The sequence below is a fragment of the Melospiza melodia genome, chromosome 19 (assembly GCF_035770615.1).
Source record: "Melospiza melodia melodia isolate bMelMel2 chromosome 19, bMelMel2.pri, whole genome shotgun sequence".
Classification (NCBI taxonomy): Eukaryota; Metazoa; Chordata; class Aves; order Passeriformes; family Passerellidae; genus Melospiza; species Melospiza melodia.
In genome coordinates, this window is record NC_086212.1 from 10,152,349 (window position 1) to 10,172,575 (window position 20,227).

At 46.2% G+C, this 20,227-nt stretch overlaps 1 protein-coding gene across 4 annotated transcripts in view; it reads right to left on the minus strand.

The window, feature by feature from the left end:
• Window positions 1-2,826: 2,826 nt before the first annotated feature.
• The window catches only part of COL20A1 (collagen type XX alpha 1 chain), a 52,579-nt gene continuing 35,178 nt past the window's right edge, over window positions 2,827-20,227 (minus strand). For 3 of the 4 annotated variants that reach the window (XM_063172490.1, XM_063172489.1, XM_063172492.1), the window contains 17 exons: window positions 18,977-19,119; window positions 18,517-18,626; window positions 17,677-17,835; window positions 15,722-15,799; window positions 15,035-15,121; window positions 12,861-12,914; window positions 11,983-12,078; window positions 11,409-11,462; window positions 10,856-10,909; window positions 10,480-10,533; window positions 9,035-9,106; window positions 8,307-8,342; window positions 6,974-7,040; window positions 5,975-6,163; window positions 4,596-4,673; window positions 3,645-3,800; window positions 2,827-3,161 (listed from right to left, as the gene is read on the minus strand). In XM_063172490.1, coding sequence (XP_063028560.1) covers window positions 3,148-3,161; window positions 3,645-3,800; window positions 4,596-4,673; window positions 5,975-6,163; window positions 6,974-7,040; window positions 8,307-8,342; window positions 9,035-9,106; window positions 10,480-10,533; window positions 10,856-10,909; window positions 11,409-11,462; window positions 11,983-12,078; window positions 12,861-12,914; window positions 15,035-15,121; window positions 15,722-15,799; window positions 17,677-17,835; window positions 18,517-18,626; window positions 18,977-19,119 — 1,501 coding nt within the window. In that variant the 3' untranslated portion in view covers window positions 2,827-3,147. The remainder of the gene's footprint in view (window positions 3,162-3,644; window positions 3,801-4,595; window positions 4,674-5,974; window positions 6,164-6,973; window positions 7,041-8,306; window positions 8,343-9,034; window positions 9,107-10,479; window positions 10,534-10,855; window positions 10,910-11,408; window positions 11,463-11,982; window positions 12,079-12,860; window positions 12,915-15,034; window positions 15,122-15,721; window positions 15,800-17,676; window positions 17,836-18,516; window positions 18,627-18,976; window positions 19,120-20,227) is intronic. The other variant, XM_063172491.1, reaches the window with a different exon arrangement.

Genomic DNA, 20,227 nt, shown 5'->3' on the forward strand with positions numbered 1-20,227 from the left:
TTTCACTTGTGCAGGAGAGATTGAATCCTCACCATGGTGTTTGATGCTTTCCCTCCAGTACAGCTCCTTTGGGCATGAATGGAAGAAAACTGGCTGTAATAACCTCAGTTACCTCCACTGTTCTGTTTTTTTCCCTACATCTCCTTTCTCCTGCTTCCCTAATGCTCATTTTGTCCAGATCACTTTCCCATCCACAGAGGATGCAGGGTGTTTTATCTGCAGCTGGCTGGTAGGATGATCTGTGTAATCCCCATTTCCCCAGCATTTCCAGGGCTGATTTCCATCTCGTTCCCCAGTGAGCCAATCCACACAGCTTATAACACCTCCCTTTTGGAGAAGTTTCTCTAGACATTTATCAAGAAATTTGGCTCAAGGAAATTCACTGGTGTGGAGGGAGACAGGCAGAGATGGAGATGGGAGAGGCAAGATTCATGTGCAGTCCTAAGGAAAACACCCCCATAAAGCCCCACCTGGCCCTTCCCCACTGCAGTGATGTCCATTAATGACGCTTTATCCACTCCCAGGGTATCTCTGTCTTTCCAGCCCTTTAATTCTGATCCAGCCAAGCTGTTGAGTCATGGAGAAAGGCCGTAACAAGCTCTGCTGCTTGTTAACAGCATTGCTGGTTACTCCAGTGGTTGTATCTTACTCCTGAGACAGAGATAACACCTCAAAAAATGCTTATTGCAAAAATATCTATCAGTGAAAGGTCCTCAGCCTCTGCTAGAATCTACCTACACCAGGTGGGTCAAACTCTCAGTGCCTAAAATCTCTCAGCAGAAAAGCTCCTTGGCTTGAGGAATTGGTTACAAAGCACTGGCACAGGCTCTGTGACACTACATGGACTAAATATCCTTGATTTTAAGTAAATAAAACCACTCATGGGATAAAGTTTAGGAAGATAAATGGACAAGTTGTTTGTGCAGGTTGTCTCTCTCCTAATCAATAGCCCTGCTGGGACCCAATTTTGTTAAAGCCTGACTGTTGCTGTTGGATCTGAAATAACCAGACAAAAGCAAATGTCACTGGAAATTCCACCAAAATAGATCAAATCCCAAGACAGGCAGAGAGGGGACGTGAGCAATTTCCAAAAACAGTTGATAAAGAAACATAAAGGAGCTCTGTCTCAAATCACCAGTGGTTACTAATTTTAACAGGCAGAACAGCAAGTTCAGGACTGGGAATTTGGCTGCACTGGTTTAAGCCAGAAAGGAAGCAGAATAACCTGCAAATGCAGATGTTCCTCATTGTACTGCTCACCTTCCCCACTTTGTGAGCATTTAATGACAATAATTTTCTGTCCTGGCCAGTTATCACAGCTTTAGAGTTTATATTCAGTGCTAAATTCAAAACCATTCTGAACCAACTCGCTGTAGGTTTGGCTTTGTTTTTTGGTGTTTTAAATTTTTTTTCTCCAAGGAATCTGGAAAGCACAGTTCCAAAGCTCTAACCTGTATAAACAGAAACACTGCAACTCCCAACACCCCAACACCTGTGCAGGGTGTTCCTGTGCAGGTGTCCCTTCCAAACACACTGTTCCTGCTGTGCTGCAACCTTCAGCTCCTCTGACCTCTCCTTTCTCTTCTGATTGTTGTCTGCAGCAACACTTCTGAGCTGAAAGGTTTCCATTTTATATGTCAAGGCAGCTCTGGAGAGCTCCACTGTGAACAGAAATGTTACTTCCATCAGAATGGTACTTCTATGCATTTTCCTACATTTTCCAGAGGGACTGTATGTCATAGTGAAAATATTAATTCTTGGGAGCTTCTAGAGAATGAACACACATGAAGCCAAGAACAACTTTAAATACTTACAGGATGCACTAACCATATTTTATCTGACTTTTGTTGTAGGTTGGCTCCCACACGAGTCTGACATGTTCCAATATTCCTTTAGCAGAATTTCTTAACTCCATAGGATTTTTTCTTAATGACAAGAAGAAATAATATTTGGACTCCTTGTCTAAAAAAGTCAGTTCTCTTAAGGTAAACCTCTTTCTCCTTGGTATTGATGTGACAATCTACTCTCTAAGTGTGATGTATTTGCTGCTAAGATTTCAAAGGCTGGCTGTATGAATATCAGGCTGCCTTCCTGTATGGAACTGCAGAAATTACACATCCAGAATAAATGTAGAGGAATGTGCATGATGCTCCATTTTTTACCTTTTAACAGCTCTGAAAAATCTGTACCGATGCTTTAGGCTTAGGGTTTAATCAGAGTTCAGCAAGGTTTGTTTCTGAAGCAGGGGCAGGTTGCAGACAATGATCCAGCACAGCCCGAAGCAGTGATTGCAAAGAAGGAGGAACATTTTTATCAGTATCTGCATGGTTTGTTGCAGACACATCTCAGCTGATGGCAAGGAAGGGGGTGTAACACAACAATTACCTCCATGTTATATGGGTAAAAGGCAGACTCAGAGCTGTTCAATATTCCACCTGATAAAATGCAAAGTAGCTTCTCAGCCTGCAGGAGGGAGACGTGGCAAAAGCAGCAGGTTAATCTCCAGCTCCTCTCAGCACAGGGCTGTGACTCATGTAAGGCTTTGCCTGAGCTACCAAGCCCCAGGGGAGATGAACGGTGGTTTGTCACATCACAGTGAGGTGATCTCTGGCTGCAGTGGTTGTGTACAAAACACCCCAGCGAGGAAACCATCAGCATTCTGCCAAGAGCAGAAACAGCCAAGATGGTGCTAGACTTTGTTACCTTAGCAGCCAACAGAAAATGCAGCTGTGCTCCAGTGGATTTGCTTCTTTGGTTATGAGGTGCTGATTTTCTCTGCGCTGGGGACACAGAACAACTGACAATAAGGAACCACAAGCAGACAAATGGGCAGAAATTATCTGTTATTTCTGAGCATTTCAATACAGTATTTCTTTTTCTTACAAGTCTGTCAGCCCGAGTGTCCAGCTGTGCCTTTTTCCTGCTGTGGGATGTGAGTTTGAGCACCGCAGTTGTGCAGACAGACAGCTCAGCCATACACAGGCTGTGGCTGTGGAGTTTGATTGACTTGTCCATACAGAAATGATGGGGCATTAAAAAAACATAACACATCTGCTGTTCGGTTTGCTGCTTCTTTTGGAGTTGTGGAGTTTTCTTCCAGAGATTTCCAGGGAAAAGCAATGTCTTCAGCTGCCTCCGCCCCAGCCATCAGGGAACAAAATCTGTGTGTGGAAAGGATAAGGCCACTGAGCAAATGAATAAATCAGTGTCAGGGTCTGAGAAGGAATGGCACAGAATTAATTCCTTTCCCTTGTAAACCTTTTGTTCCGTGCCAGTGAATTTCTTCATCACCCAGGTCTTTGTCCCAGGGAGCCTCCATGAAATGCAAATGTAGGAACTGAGGAATTTTCCCTCTCTCCATCCCCCATGGAAACAATTGCTGGGGACATGAAGAACTGATCCCCCATGATCCCTCCCCACCTGTCTGGCTAGTGCTGCATTATGTGGTAATCCATGAAGGAGCAGCCCATAGAGCTGGCTTTTGTCCATGTGGGTTGCATGGGAATCACCCTGACTGCTCTGCAGAGGAGGCTTTGCAGGACTGATGGTGCCTGAAGGATCAACAGAGGTCTCTGCTGGCTCAAGAGAAGTAACCAGAGACAGCCTTAAAATCACCACTTTATGCTGACATAGTCAGGACTTACCTCTTCTATCAGCCTCGTAACATCCAGAGATATCACAGCCCCCGGGCTGCCCAGGCTGCCCAGGCTGCCCTCTGGCACCAGGGAAACCTGGAGGACCATAACTCCCAGGGATGCCCTTGGGACCTGGTTTCCCCTGCACAACTTCTCCTGGTGGACCTGCAGAAGGAGAAGCACAGAAAGCTGTAGCACATCTGCTTTTGCAGTGTCATACCTCTGCTGTATTTTCCCCCATCTTACATGGCAGGTAACTTTCTGAGCATAGTTTCCTCATTTTGGTGGATAAACAGGACCTGCCAGTTGGAAAACCTGTTCTGGATCCCAGTACCTGAATCCCTATTCTTGACCTTAAGGGTGCATACCTTGGCTAAAAATGGAGCCTGAGAACCCCAAATCCACCTACATGTTAAAGCAGAGAATCACCTTAACCCCCGGATCCACCCCAGACACGTTGGGGTTTGTGTCTTTACATCTCAACTCTGGACAATTAAATGCAGAAGAATGTGTTTGACCACACTCTTTTGACAGTGCCTGGTTTGTTATGCCAGTAGCAAACTTCCCACAGATCCCAAGATCAGGGATCAGGGTGGAGGAGTACGCCAAATCCTCACAGATTACTCACAAACCCTTATGCTCCACGAGCTGAATTTTCAGAGCTTCTATCCCCCGAGCATCTGGTCTTGCATGCAAAAAGGCAGCAAAACCAAAACTCCCTGGATGAGTCTCATGTCCTCAAAACACATCATCCCCTGGGAATGGGTACCAGAGGGAAGAAGCTGCCTGGTTAATCTCTTGCATTTTAGCAGAGAGGAAACCATTGAGGATGCTGCCACAGGGCTGTGGTGGGAAGGTGAGTCCAGCCCCAGCACAGAGGTCCTTCAGCTGGATGATGCTTTGAATCTGAGAGCTGCTGGCTATCCTTGGATCAATAGACAGAAGCTGGGGTCACTCTACCTGTTCTGCCTCTGGGTCCTTGGCTCCCTTCCTCATTGGCTCCAGACATCCCTTTCTCTCCTTTGGGCCCTGGGGCACCTATTCACAGATAAGAGATAAGTGTTGCTTCACTCTATGTCAAATTTCACCCTGAATTGAGGCTCCTGCAGTCTCTCCATGAGTCAAAGAGGAGTCACAACCCTTGGCAACACTGAGAAACATCCATTTGCTTTCACTCACTCTGGACACCTACTCTTGCTCTGACCAGCAGGGCACTGATTTCTTTGATCCAAGCAGCACAGATCTGCAGCCCAAAAGGGGTGGGAATGAACATTTTTCACAGAGAAATTCATAGCAATAGTGTTTCTGCACCAGCCTGAGGGTCGGGCCCACCTCTGTGCTCTTCATGTGGATCAAACAAATCACAAAGCTGAACTGTCTCTTTGACCAGGTGCTGGTTAGCTAGGATTGATATTTTCCTGTTAAATTACTTGTGAAACTAGTACCTCTCAGAGAAAACAGGTACATTTTGACAAAATATGATTTTTTCATTATTTTAAGATGAAAATATTTTGATCAGCCATGTCCTTCAGGTGGTTTTTCACTAGATCTGTCTTCTGCCCTCTCCTGCTTGACAGGCTAGAAAAATCTGTTGTTACTCCCTTCTCTCTGAAGTGACGTTTTGATGAGCTCTGCAGATACCAGCTAAGACTGACTACTGCAGGAGGAAGGAGTTAAACAGAATATTTCCAGTTACTCTGAGGTGTTAGGACATTGCTGAAACCAATGGTTTTCTTTTTATTTTGACAGACAATTACTTGAACCACTGACAAACGTCTGCAAATCCAAGCAAAACATCTTCCCACCTTTCACTCATTCATGTGCAATAACTGAGGCCACTTCAGAGATCATATTAATCTATTTCTTTAGTTATGTCTGAGTCTTTCATTGTGAAACTACTGTTCCAGAAACTTCCCCTTTAAAGATTGCTCCAGCTGTCTCATGCCTTCCATCAGTGTTTTCCAATGCTCCTCCTTTCTGCCCAAAGCTGATCTGTTCCACCACCATGTCTCCACCCAAATAACTGGTTTTTTGTAGCAAAAGCCTCCTGCCCACTAAAATTAAACTCTCCGTCCCTCCCAAACCTACAAATGGTGCTAATCTGGCCTTTCCTTCCATTAAGAGCTTGAAAACAGAGTAGGTTGCATCTGGCTTCTCCCTACTTGTTGAGATTTATAATTTGGGTGTCTCTTCCTAGAATGGAGAAATCCAAAGGGAAAACAGCAATAAAATGAGACAATATCATGTATTATCTATACAATACTGCTTGAGGCACTGAGATGTTTAGTTAAAGTACCAAAGATGCAGTGAAAAAGGCATATGAACAATTCTGCCGATACCTCTCTCTCCTGGATACCCATCCTTGCCTGGCTGCCCAGGGCTGCCACTTTCTCCTCTTTCTCCACTGTTCCCAGGTGGGCCTGGAGGACCTGGAGGTCCTGGTTCTCCTGGTTTTAACCTTTCCTCCCAGATGGGAACTGGCTTCCTTGCATGTTCATGTATGAATGAATCAAATTTCAACACGTGAGCTGAGAAGACAGGAGAGAAAACAAACATTTCCTTGGCTGGGAAATTCAGAAGAGAGATAAAAATGAAAGGATTTTGTCTGAAAAGGTACTTAGAATGATCAGCTAGTGCTGAAAAGCTGTCAGTCCAAGCTGAGAGAGGCAGGAGATGAAGATGGGCAGCTGAGTGATGACTTTGCTGCCTGACCTTGGGCAAGGCACTGCTTCTCTCTGCACATCACAGCACAGGAGCTTTACAAACCTGCCTCGTCTCAGGAGGAATCAGCACATATTGCTGAAAGAATAATTTCTATCAAATTAGTTTCAAGCTTTTCCATTTAAGAAATAAAGGAGGCTTTGCAAAACACCAAAGGGTTTTGCAAATAAATGTTTTGCAGGTCTTTTCTGTGCTAATGCCACCCGATAAAGACGAAGTAGTGCTTAGAGCCTGAGATGGGACATTTGCTGGTGATGGGGCTGCTGGGATCACTGCAGCTTCAGGCTGTCTCTCCTCTGGTTTTCCACTTCTGGAGAGTCATAGGATCATAGAATCACAGACGGTTTGGGTTGGAAGAGACCTTAAAGCTCATCCTCTTCCATGCCCTGCCACGGCAGGGATACCTTCCACCATCCCAGGTTGGTCCAAGTGCCATCCAGCCTGACCTTGGACAATTCTAGGGATGGGGCAGCCACAGCTTCTCTGTGCCAGGGCCTCAGCACCCTCACAGGGAACAATTTCATATCTAATATAAATCCAATCCTTCAGCTTAAAGCCATTCCCCCTTGTCCCATCACCACATGAGCAGACTCAGGACCTGGGTTGGTTTTACTCACTCTGGATCATCCGTTCACAGGCCTGGCTAACGAGCTGGTAAATCGTGGCCAAAGACTGTGGTTCCCCCTAAAATGAAGCATTTTTTTAAAAAAATTAAGAAAAAAATGAAGTATCAATATCTTTTAGAAAGGATCAATCTCATAATGCATGAGATCTTTCAGCCCATTCATTTTCTCAGCTTGAGTTCCAGAGATATTAATTACTGTGAAATGCAGCTCTATTTATTTATCAAGAAGCTCTGAAACCAGAAAATTGAAATTGGAAACATCAATAATTGCTTTTCTCCTGCACATCAAAAGGACCAGACCGAATCTAAATAATTACCAAAAAAGGGAGAGCAAATTTCACCCTCAAATTTTATCAGAAAAGATGCTAAGTCTATAACTCAGTGTTCTGTGATGTGTAAAACATTTAGTATGATCAGATATTACAACTTCCTATCTTTGACTCCATCTTCCATGAATATTGATTCTTACTGTATTTTGAATAAATCATATATCATGGGCCCTTCAGAAAGTTTTAGTGAAGTAGGGAAAAGCGATTAAAATGCAAAAACCTGCTTAAAAATAAACACTGACTGTGAAAATTCATACCTAATGCACCTGCTTCAAGAACTGTTTATAAAACATACATCTCTGGCTGGATCACTGTGCAGATAATCCAGGCTTAAAAACTGCTCTGTTCAACACCCAAAGGAGGAGGAAACAAAAAGTTTCAGTGTAAAAAAAAGTCTAGAAAAGGAAAAACTGGTGGGATTGGAAGGAGAATGCTCTTAAAAATTATAATTCTGAAGCATTAACTTGAGACAAAAGCACCTCATCCCTGTCTGAAGAAAAATTCGCATAAGTCACTCTTGGCAATGACTCCTAGAAAGTCGTGGCAGTTTGATTTAACCAGAAGTCAGGATGAGAAAAACTTGAAAAACTTATTTTCCCAATAAAAGAACCTTCCAAGGTAGTGTGGATGTCCTGGCTGCCAAGGTCTGTGCTGGGGCATGGACAATGATTATGACAAATGAGTCCCCTTTGGCAACACATTAAACCAGAACAAAGTGGAGCCAAGTGGGTTTGGTTTTTCCCTTCTCAGCAAAGAATGGATTTGCATTTGACATTTCTGCTTCATTACTACAATTGATACTAAGGGACTGCTGTGGGATTATTTATACCCCAGCAGCCCAGCCTGTGCAGGTGAAAGGAAAAAAGCAATAGGTACAACCAACACTGGAGAGGTTTGGCTCATAATTGTAAGAAAAAGTTGCAATTCAAGTTATCACACCCAGTCTTTTGAGTGTATGATGCACTGACAATATCACCCAGCATGAGAAAAACTCACTTTCTCTCCTCTTTCTCCTTTGGGACCTGGCAGCCCCTACAGAAAAAAAAAAAAAAAAAAAGTCTAAGGAAGGAAGAACAGAAAAAAACAAACAAATAAATTCACTGGGGGTGTGGGTTACATTAGTGGGAGCACAATGATTGTTCCTCACACTCTTGTTGTTTTCTTGACCTCATGGCAGTGATTTTAAGAGCTTTAAGTCCATACTTAAAAGTATGAATTCATACTCAAACACATTGTTTTTAAAGAAAAAGAGTAATAAATCAGTAACTGGAGCAGTGGGATAAGCACCATGGGGAACAGGGATGCAGAAATTTCTCAGGTGCACTCTAAGAACAGATTTCCCAGCAGGAGAGGTGGTTTTTAACATCTGAGGAGAAGAAATTCCTGTGACATTTAGATCTGTGGTTTCACCTGCAAGCCCAAGGCTGGCTGCTCCAGCTCATGAGTGACTTTCTTGCTTTATTCTAGAATCTTACACCAGAAATCTGTTTAGATTCTGTGTAGCAGGTGAATCTGCAGAGGGCGAAGGGAGCTGGGATTTGTTGAATGCTTTATCAACAGATCAGTAGCCTGGGCTTTGAATGCCCAGACATCTCCTTTAGAAGGATGAATGTGAATTTAAACTATTCTTCAGACTCTGAGGCAGAGCTGTTGTGGGAACAGCTCATTCCCATTCAATTATTCCATGTCTTGGCCTTCTTTGAGACCCAAAAGCAGAAACTTACTGTTGGCCCAACATCACCTGGAGGTCCCTTCTCACCACTGCTGCCTCGGGTGCCTGTGGCTCCTTGGAAACCCTGCAGACATTACAGATTAACCATCCAGTTATTCCCTAACTCTCTTTTTCTGTTCAAGGGCTCCAGGGGCACCCCTGGTGGGAGTTCAGAGGACTCAAGCAAGGGAACAGCAACCTTAAGTTTCCTGTCCAGCCACAAACTCACTGCTCAAAGCTCACTGTGTGAGAGTCATGCTCACATCATTTCCCATCACCATCTCAATTATGGCCAAGCCAGCAAAGCTGAGTTTTGCCAACAAACTGCATTGTAGTTTATACCCTACAGGCTTTTGATCTTTTATTATATATTCAGATTTAGACACAGCCAAGAGCACAACCTTCCTCTTCAGCCTCCCAATACCACTTGTTTTTTCTCTTTTTCTTTTAAAACCTGTGCTGGCCTCTAATACTTAACAACATCAACAGCAGCTTAGAGAGTGGGAACTGCCTTCTGTGGTCATCTCCTCTTTGTGAGCTTTCTGTGCCTTTTGGAGCCACAAAGAGAAGAAAAAAAACAGCCAAAAACATCTAGCAGAAATACTTTGTTTTAGAATTTTCCAGCTATTACTTTTGAATTCAGTAGATATTAGCAACTTTTCTGAACAGTGAAAATGAGAAAAGTTTTCAAGGCAGCACCAGAACAGCTTTCAGAGCCTGCTCTGGAGGTGACAGTGCTTTCCTCATATTTAAAAAGCTGAGGCTCACTGCTGCCAGCTCCACATATTCTCAGGATGAACAAGTCAAAGTTATGAGCCTAATTCAACCTTGGCTCCTATAAATAACTTAGCACAACCACTGCCAAATTCCTTATAACTCAGCAGTGAGACTCAGCGGTGAGATTCAGTTGTGAGAACCAGTAACTTTTCAGGTCCACCAGCCATCAACTAACCCCAAATTTGGTTCAATTTCTCAAGTAAAATGAAGTGTTCCTGTGGTGCCTTCCAATTAGGAGGTGTGAATCAACAGATCTTAAAGTTCTGCTACCCTGGGCGTGACAGAGTGCAAGCACACCCATCTACATCCAGCCCTGGCAGCAGATACTGGCAGGGATGTGGGGGGGACCTTTCACACTGCCTGCATCCTCCAGCCCCTGCTGATTTCAGTCCAACCAACCAAACCCCCTCCAACTCAACCAGCAGTTGGAAAACAGCAGTGTCAGGAAAGCTAACACAGCACAATAAGAATGTCCTGGCTGGGATGAAGCTTCCTCAGGACTTGCCAGAGCAAGCCAAGGATTTTCTTCTTACCCTGAGGGTGGCAGGGAAAGGAGGCACCTGCACCATGTGCTCCCTTTGGTACCCTGGGAAGGGGGCTTGCCCTGACTCTTCCACGTGAAAGCACAAAGCTCTGCTGAGGAGCAGATTTCAGAGTGCATCCCTCACAGGGAATACTCACCCTTGGTCCAGGAGGTCCTGGAGGCCCAGCTGTGCCTTCGAGTCCCCTCACCCCCTGCAGAGCAAATCCAGTCATTTACTAACAAGAGGACTCTGAGAGACCTCATCAGCAGTGAGATGCTTTTCCATGTGCTGCTTTTAGCAGGAACGTGCTGAAATGGGTAAGAAAAGCATCGAGCAGCAAGATGGGCAGTATCTGCTCAAATTTGGCCAAACCTGAAATGAGGCCCTTTTTTTCCCCCAATCCCTCTGGCTTTGTGAAAAGACCATTCACTTCTGCACTGAGTGCACTGGGAAGTTTTGGGTCTCTGCTGGGATGCTCCCAGCAGATTTTTAGGCACCCATGCACAAAACCTTAGGGGTGAGATGGGGTTTACCTTTGCGCCTTGAAGTCCATCCCTGCCCGGAGCTCCCTGCACACCAGGAATTCCCTGTAAATCAGAAATGCTGGGTAAAGTCAGCATCTGATTATCAACTGCCCTAATCCATCTTGGAACAGAGGATAGAAGAGAAAGGTCAAAGAAGACAGAGATGTATTCATTACATAGAGCAAAGACTGTTAACCCAGCTTTAATTCCATCATATCCAGTTTGCAGATAGGTCTATCTCTCTAACACCAGGTGACTCAGTTTGCTTAGGAAAGTGATGGCATTCCAAAATGACAGACAGTTCCCAAGCAGACAAGAGCAACAACTTTTCAGACTTGCTTAAAGTAGTTACTCAGAAAAAAGAACAAGAACAAAAACAAACAAACAAGCAAAAAAAAACACACAAAAAAAAAGCCAAAAAAGAAAAAAAACCCCAAACCAAAATAAACAAAAACAAAACCAAAAAACAACAACAACAACAAAAAAAAAAAAAAAAAAAAAAAACAAACAAGGTGGGCAAAAAATCTTTGGGACAAGTAGATGGAGTGGTGTTCACCGTTACCTGCATGCCAGGGATTCCAGTGTCTCCTTTCTCTCCTTTAATTCCTGGTGGCCCCTTGGATTAAAGCAGAAGCACACAGTTGGGTGTGTGGCAGAACCCTTTAAGGCAAAGAGCATCCTGCTGCTCCACATGCATGTCCCAGGTTGTTCCTGCTCCCTGCAGTGTTCCAGGGTAATTTACAGCCACAGCATGTGCACAGGGACTCTGCCATCCCAGACATGTGGCAGCCTTTGCCACTGCTCCCTGCCAAGCAATGATGGTCACTGGGAAGAGAAATGCCTGAATATTCATAGGATATCCTGAGTTGGAAGGGACCCCACTGGGCTGCTGGAAATAAAAGCCCATTAAGGGGAGTCTGGACAAAAGCAGGCTCTGGCCACAATGATGAAGCGCAGGGCTTTGTCAGCATAAACCCACTGATTGTCATCTCTCCCTCTGCAGCTGTTCAGCTGCTGGTGAGGGTGATGGAAACACATAAATCACAGCACTGACACCCATTCCTGACAGGTTCTAGCTGGGGAGAGTGAGTGAGTGAGTGAGTGACAGAAAAAGGGCAATGGAAGAGGTCACATACCACAGGGCCCTGAACTGTGATTCCTTGGGAGCCTGGAGAGCCTTGCTGGCCACTGGGACCCGCTGGTCCCACTTGTCCAGGGGGGCCTGGCTCACCCTGAAACCAAAAACAAGGAAACAATTATAAAGGAAGGGAGTGGTCGGTGCCCGCTGTCCTCATGGGCTGCACTGCACAGCCTGGGTCAGCATGAACCACCTACAGGATTCAAGATTCAACTGGGGCACTGAGGGCATCTCCAGTAACCTCAGCTGCCTTTGTTTTAGGTCCAGGATTTTGGTGCATGTTTCATGAGAGCAGACCGCAAAGCTGCAGGGGGTGCTTTGCAGAGCACAACTCACCTTCCCAAGCATTGATTCCTGTTATTCAAGCTGGCCAGAGAGCAAAAAGCCATGTTCCTTAGCCCATTTCTGAGATCTGTGTCCATTCTCATTCCTTTCCCCAAATCCTTCCCCTGCAGCCATGCTGCTGTCCCAGATGTTATCCCAAAAATGGGACCAGTTTTCTGCTCTGGCTCTGCCCTGTGCTGATCCATGGAGCTGTGAACTCTTGCACCAGGGTTTGCTACAGTCCCAGGGCTGGGGGATTCAACCCCAGCCACTCCTCCAGCCCACCTCAGGGCTGTGTTCCCTCTCTGCCCCAGGGCAGGAGATCTGTCACAGCACAAAGCCTGACCCTGTCACAGCACAGCTGCTCTCAGAGGACATTGCTGACCATGGTCAGTGCATTAATTCAGCACAATCAGGCTCGTCATCTCCATCTCCAAAGCCCAACTGAGCATTTAATTAATAATAAGTGATCCCATCCTCCTCTGTGTGTTGTTATGACTCTCTTTGGGCTCAGCTTGGTGCAGGGAGATAATCTCCAGCCTAAGGACTCACCTTGGGTCCTGGCTCCCCCTGCTCCCCCTGAGGTCCTCTCCTGCCAGGGCTGCCCTGCCAGTGGGACACAAAGAACATCATCACATTTATTTCACTGTAACCAGAAGCCTGGGGGACAGAACTCTGTGCTCTTCACTGCTCCACACTGGAAAAGGTTTCCTGCCCCACAGAGCTCAAAACAAATAGAGATAAAAAGAAAATTAATTGAGTTGTCCAGGAAATGTGGGAAGGGGAAGAAGAAAGTAACACCCTCCAGCACTGGGAGCACAGCACTTATTCCCAGCAGGGAGGGATGAAGTTTCAAACTATTTAACCTCCCTCCAACTCCCTCTGAGTGGATCCATGCTGAGACATCTCATATGGACATGGGAACACACTTGAGAAGGGAGAAAGGGGGTGCTCATCATGGAATTCAGCTGGGTTTTACACTCTCCACCCCAGAGAAGTGACGTGCTGAGACCAGGGACAGACCTGGCTCTGGGAAACCTGGCTTAGCTCTGCCTGACTCTGGGTGGGGAGAAGAAACCAACCTCCTGGCACGACCTCATTTTGTGTGAATTTTTGACATCTTAATCTGAACGTTGCTATTCTTGAACCCAAAATAAACCACGTGGATTTGAATTGAGAAGCACAGGCAGGGAACTTTGGGAAAGGTGCTTTCAGAAGTGCCCAGAAACTCATTTCAGAAGCCAGCTGGATCTAGTCAGACACACTCATTAGGGACAGTGATAAATACAAGGTGGGACATGTCTTGCTAACTGGAATTTTAAAAATAGCAGTGAGTGCTGTTGTAACTGCAGCAAATTACCAAGGGTTCAGTGGTGTGAGGAGAAGGTTATGTGTCAAAACCCAATTTCCTCTAATGCTTTAAAGAGTCCTGCTCTTTAAGGAGTTGTCTGTGGAGATGCTTAAACCACAGGGCAATGCAAGCTGCTAATTATGCACTTAGGATATTGGAGCAAACTCTGACAGTGGAGTGTGCTGTTAATTAAACTTCCACCGGAATGAGCAAGTAATTACTCTGCAATGAGGCACTCTCCTTGCATAGAGCTGAACTCACAGCTAAACCACAGGTCAGTGCAGGAGGTGATCTGAGACCTTTTCACTTGAAAAAGAAGGCAAATGTTTCCATTTATGGTTATTTTCCAGGAGAAAAGCACCTGGAGTGGTTGAGCTGAGCTGCTCTGGACAGGCTGTCTGTCAGGTTTCAGCTGGCTTGTGCAAATCAAATATCCGTCCCCAGATTTTCAAAAAACATTTTTTTTTTTTTAATAACTGCTTCCTAGTGTTTAACAGGAATATTTTCTCCTGGGATTTAAGCCCATGACAGCTTTCCTGCATCCATAAGGGACAGGGCAGAATTTATGCCCTTTTTTCCTGAGCACACTGCAGATGTAATGGCTGTTTTCTCTTCCCCCCCGTTTCTTCAGGGTTTTCTTGCAAGTGACATTCACCGAACAGAAAGAGAGTTTTGGGGACAGACAGGATAGCAAAGTCTCCCCTTTCTCTTTACACTGTCCACCCACACAGACACTCACTGGCTCCAATTTAACATAGATCCAGACAGGAAGATTTCTTTTTTTTTTGGTGAGTTGTTTTTTCCTTAAATTTACAGACAATTTCTGAGCCTGAAACCCATGAAATCTCTGCAGACACTGAGGGTGACCTGTCCTCCTCTCCTAAGAGGATTAATGTGGAACCAGGCCCTGCTCAGCCTGTTCCCAGCTGCAGCTGTTGCACTGCCAACTCTCCAACTCCCCACTTCATCACCATCCAAAACCCAAAGGGAAACTCTCAGCCTGGCCCTGGAAAAGCTCCTTGAGTTAGGATGAGAGGAAATGGCCTCAAGTTGCGCATGGGGAGGTTTAGATGAGACATGAGGATAAAACTTCATAAAAAGGGCTGTCACAGGCTGCTCAGGGCAGGGGTGGGATCACCATTTCTGCAGGGATTTAAAAGTGTAGCTGTGGCTCTTGGGGACGTGGTTTAGAGCTGGGCTTGGCAGCCCTGATTAATGAGTGGACTCAATGATTTTTAGGATCTTTTCCAACCTGAGCGATTCTGTGATTCTAAAACCCCACAGAGCCCCAGGAGCATTATCCAATGGCCAACATGCCACAAAACATGAAGCAAGAGCAGCACCTGCAATACACTGGAGGGGAGGGTGGACTTACAGGGGGCCCTGGGGGTCCTGGCAAGCCTGGGCACCCAGAAGTGCAGGAACAGGCAGGAGCCAGGCTAGGGCAGGTGTCCTCGTCCCTCTGAAATGAAATCAAGCCAAAACCAGTCATGAGCAGCTGCACAGCAAGAGCAGGATGGATCACAAGTACAACACTCAGTGTTTCAAAATTCAATCTTTTACTCGAAAAAAAGCGGAATTTTTTTTTCTACTCCACTGAGAGATTTTTGTGAGCAATCGAGTGCTTTATTTTTTCTGTTGAATAACGAATGTAGAAAAAAAAATATGAACCAGCCCTGCCTGCAATGTGCAAAACACATATTGGAAGGTAATTTTCTCCTTTCTACATATTTATACACCCCATATAGCAGGTGTCTGTGTTGAGAAGTGAAAGGAAGAGTGGGTGATGTTGTGCCTCAGGGCTGAGGTGGCAGCAAAGCTCTAGGACTGCCAGGGCAGGAAAAATATGCACTGCACCAGGATTGGAAGTTTCCACTCTTTTTGAAGCAAACATAGTTTTGTTGGCTTCACCAAGAAACACACTGATGTTATTCCCAAGTGGAAAATAATTTGTTCCCTCTTAAGTCTATCAAAATAATTTCCAGTGTCACTTCAGTGCCATGGACTTGTCCCATCCTCCCCAGCTTGCTGTCAATGGGCAGAGCAGTGCCCCTTGCCTTACCAGCGCAGGGAGATCACAGCATCTGTCCTGCTCTGCCCCCACACTGCTGCACAAGAGCTGCAGAGACTGCAGCTGGAACTGGGGGGAAAAAAAGAGAGAGTTTGATAAAAAACTGGCATTGGCTCCCACCACCCATCCCCAAATTTCATTAAGTTCAAGCGATAAAAATAATCTTCAGGGATGATTTGGCAGGAATCTTCTGTGTGATCCCAATTATAACTGTACCCCAAAAAAGCCACAAACTGAGAGCTACCCCCAGACTGAGTGTTCCACAAGTCCTCAGGTCTCTGTCTTGCTGAGCAAGTCAACAAAGCAGCTTCACATCACGCCTCCAATTTACTCACAGCCCTGCAATAGCAGCAGGTTCTCAACTAATTGGGCTTCAGCACTACCAGAATGTGAAAGCAAACTTTGATTTGCTCCCCTTGGGGGCATGGGGAGAAGGGGAAATGTGGCAGCAGCATTTCCCGGGGCAGGGATGTGATTCCCCTCCCCAGAAACCCCAACCAGTCTCTCACTGCCTCCCTCGCAACAGCCACATCTTCCCATTGTGATTAACAAAAAAGCACACACTGCACAAAGCCAAACAAAATAATGAGGCAGAGATTAATTTTTCTTGCCTTGACACCATTTCTCATCTTTTTTTTTTCTTTCACTCCATGCATTTAACAAGGAGAGATCTGTGCAGCCCACGGAGGGTTACTGATACAGATGAGCCCTGCAGATCAAGTGGCATTTAAAGATTTCTTAAATTAAATAAGGTTCCATGATAACCAATAATGAGGCACTCTGTCTTCTCAAGGACAGCTGTGGAAGATGTGAAATGTTGCTGTGCTTGAAAGGCAGTGGGAGTAGGGATGGCACAAGGCTGTTTATTATTTGGCCAGAGCTGTCTAGCTGAGCTGCTAGCAGAGAGAATTTGGGAGGGACAGATTCCTGCCTTGATGGCCACAGGTTTTGATCAAATTACCAGAGGATTTATTTAGGAAACAAGTAAATACTGATTGAACACACTGTCCCCTGGTTTGTTACACAGCAGACCTCATTTCTTACAGGCAATTCCACCTTTATTCTGGGTTTATCCCAGACCTCTGCCTCTCAGTTTGCAATCGGGAATGCACAAGGGACACACTGTTTTTATGTGCTGCTTTGAGGCTAGGGGAGCTATAAATCACCTGATGAGCCATTTCCCCTGGATTTCTAGATATAAAAGCAGGGCCAAGGAGCAAGGTCTTCACATCAGTGGTGAATTATTTCCTACAGCCCCACCAGACCCTTGTGAGTGATGAACTTGCCTCTCATTCTGCACATAATTAACACTCCTGCTTTGGGGAGTGAGAGTGGAACAGACAGACAGAAGGGTGGTTTTGCCCTGAGGACTGTGCACAGACCAGGACACTGAGTGCACACATCCCCTTTTGCTGTCCCCTGGCAGGGAGCAGCTCCCTGCAGAGCTGTGTGGAGCAGTGAGGATACACCCACAGGTGTATGGGTTGGTTATTTTTCCCAAGTAGCAGCTGATAAAGAGCCTCTCTACTGGAGATTATTTTCCCCTCATTTGTATTCAGATAGACAAATCCAAACACACTGGAGACTGAGGCACACCCAGCTCTGCTGCCTCCAGCCACCAGCACTTCCCAGCATCGCTCTGTGTGGGCTGATGTGCTCAAGTTTCCTTGTAGAACCAATTCCCAAACCCTCCTGTCTGCTCCAGCATCCCAGTGCAGGCGCTGTGCTGCCCCAGCCCCGGGGGATGCAGCCAGCAGAAGGCTCCTCTGGGACACGCTCCCATCACAGTCCCCACACCAAGGCAGGAGGGACAGAAACGCTCTCCCAGTGCTGGGAAAGCTCATTAAACCCACGGGGAGCAGCCCAGCAGTGCGGGGAGGGGTTCAGATGAGGGTGATGAGGCGCTCCTGCCCACTGCCACCCCAGCCAGCACGTCCAGCACTCACGGGCACGGAGCCGCTCCGGGGCCCTCGGGTGCGCGTCACTTTGCCCAGCATGATGAAGCCAGCCGTGGAGATGCTGCCCAGGGTGTTGAGGGGCTTCTCTGCTGTCTTCTTACAGTCCACGTAGAGCTTGACCTTGGAGTGGCTCACGGCCACGTGCACCTGGGCAGCAGGAGGACAAAGCTGTGTTGGAGATCCACGGTGGGATGAGGGGGTCTCCTATTGACAGCAACACCTTCTGCCCCATCCCCAGCCTGCTGCTGGCACACCTGGGGCGTTTTTAGTGAGTGAGTGGATGGAGGGGGCTCAGGAGTGAGTTTTAGTATGTGCTTTTCCTTGTTGATCCCCTCACCTCTTCCTGGGAGAAGCCTTGCTGGAGGTGAGTAATGAACCTGCCCACAGATACCCACGGAAAGAGCTCGTTGCTCATTTGGGTGCAATCCCTTTGCTATGAGGGCATGTATAGCCAAATCCCCATCCCATCATGAGTGATAAAGTGGCTTTGTCACAAGGCTGGAATCCCTTTTCCTTTCACCCAGAACTAAATGGTTACCAAAATTCTAAATTCTAAAAAACCTAATTATTTTTCAATTTTTCCTGATTATAACAACAACAGTTTTTGAAGTATGGGGTAAAAGGGAAAAATCAATATGTGGAAATCATATTTTGGCCATGAGATCCACCTGAATTCTTTACAATTATGAATTTCAACATATCTAAGAGGTTGGCCACTTCTCTGGCAATCAGGATGCAAAGCATTTGGATGATCACCCCTCAGTTTGAATGATTCTCCCTGACCAGAGTGAGATCATGAGCCACAATTCTCCCTCTCTTGATAAGGACCTTATGAAAGCTCCCATAGAATATCTTCTTCACTTCCTGCTCATCAAAGGAGACTTCCTGTAAATCACCCTTGTAGTCATGATTGAAATAGGTCAAGGATTTCTTACTGGCTGCAGGGAAGATAGGACAAATAACAGCTTAGAAATTGATTTCACACATATATACAGCAGTAAATAATTAGCCTTAAACACGGTGGAAGATTTCCTATGTTGTCAAGAACTACTTCTAAACAATGGAAAAAATATGTAAAAATAAAGAATGTGCTACAAGTAGAATAAAAATAAAGACATGTCTTCCAATTGCACTGGGCAGTGATTTAAACATGAGGCTGGCAGCCACGACAAAGCTTCCCAAGAAACTGCTGCTGAGTAGGGAAACCATCAAACATTCCAAGTGAGCCCTGCTGCTTACAAGATGTACGGAAGCAGCCGAATTGAATGCATTTAGCAAGAAATCTTACGGTCCAGGTTAACGCCCAGGAGAGGCTGGAAGTCCTCGTCGGTGACCTGCCACACAGCAAAGGGCTCCTTGGGCGTGTCGGGCAGCAGGCGCAGCAGGACCACGAGGGTGTGCTCAGGTGGGATGGCAAACAGGTGCACATCACTGCAATGACACAGAGCAAGGGAACATCGGTGATTTAAACCACCAGAAACACCCTGCAGCTTCATCCTAGTGTTTGCTGGGCAGGGGGGCTGGCAAAGAATCACAGAATGACCAGGTTGGAAGAGACCTTCAAGATCATCGAGTCCAACCCAGCCCCAACCCCTCAACTAAACCCTGGCACCCAGTGCCACATCCAGGCTTTGTTAAACACATCCAGGGATGGTGACTCCACCACCTCCCTGGGCAGGCAATTCCAAAAATTTATCACCCTTTCTGTAAAAAAATTTTTCCTAATATCCAACCCATATGTCCCTTGACGCAGCTTGAGACGGTGTCCTCTGGTTCTGTCAGTTGCTGCCTGGAGAAAGACACCAACCTCACCTGAGTACAGCCACCTTTCAGGAAGAGTGATCAGGTCACCTCTGAGTCTCCTTTTCTCCAGGCTGAGCACCCCCAGCTTCCTCAGTGGTTCCTCATAGGGTTTGTGTTCCCAGCCCCTCACCAGCCTCGTTGCCTCCTCTGGACACACTCGAGCATCTCACCATCCTTCCCCGAGGGGCCAGAACTGGACTGGCTTTGCTCCCAGGAGATGATGGTGATATGAACAGAAAGAGCCTGGACCTGCTGTGCCTGGACAGCTCTGTGGTGAGTGGTGAGCCCTCGTGGGGCTTCTCCTGGTGCCTGGGGGATGCTCAGCTGGAGCAGCTGGTGTCAGTCCATCACTGCCAGAGCTGCCTCAGGGAATGCCAAGCCACAGCCAGTGCAGCCCCAATGCTTTTGAGATGAGAGCTCAGTGGAGGCTTAAAAACCATCCCTGCCAGGTTCCAAAGCACTCCCCCAGGTCTCCTCTTCAAGGAGGAGGAATGGTTGCCATAAATCATGGGGTAAATCTTTAAACCTTGGCACAAAACTCTTGGCTTAGGGATGTGGTTTAGTGGCAGACCTGGCAGCATTAGGGTAATAGTTGGACTCGTGATTCTCCCAGCTTAAATGATTCTAAATTATCCTAAATCAGTGTAAATGCCCTTCAGGGATAAGCACTGAGCCCACAGCAAAGCCCCCTCTGGGTCCCCCCATCCCAGCTGCAGGATTTAGGTTCAGCAACAGT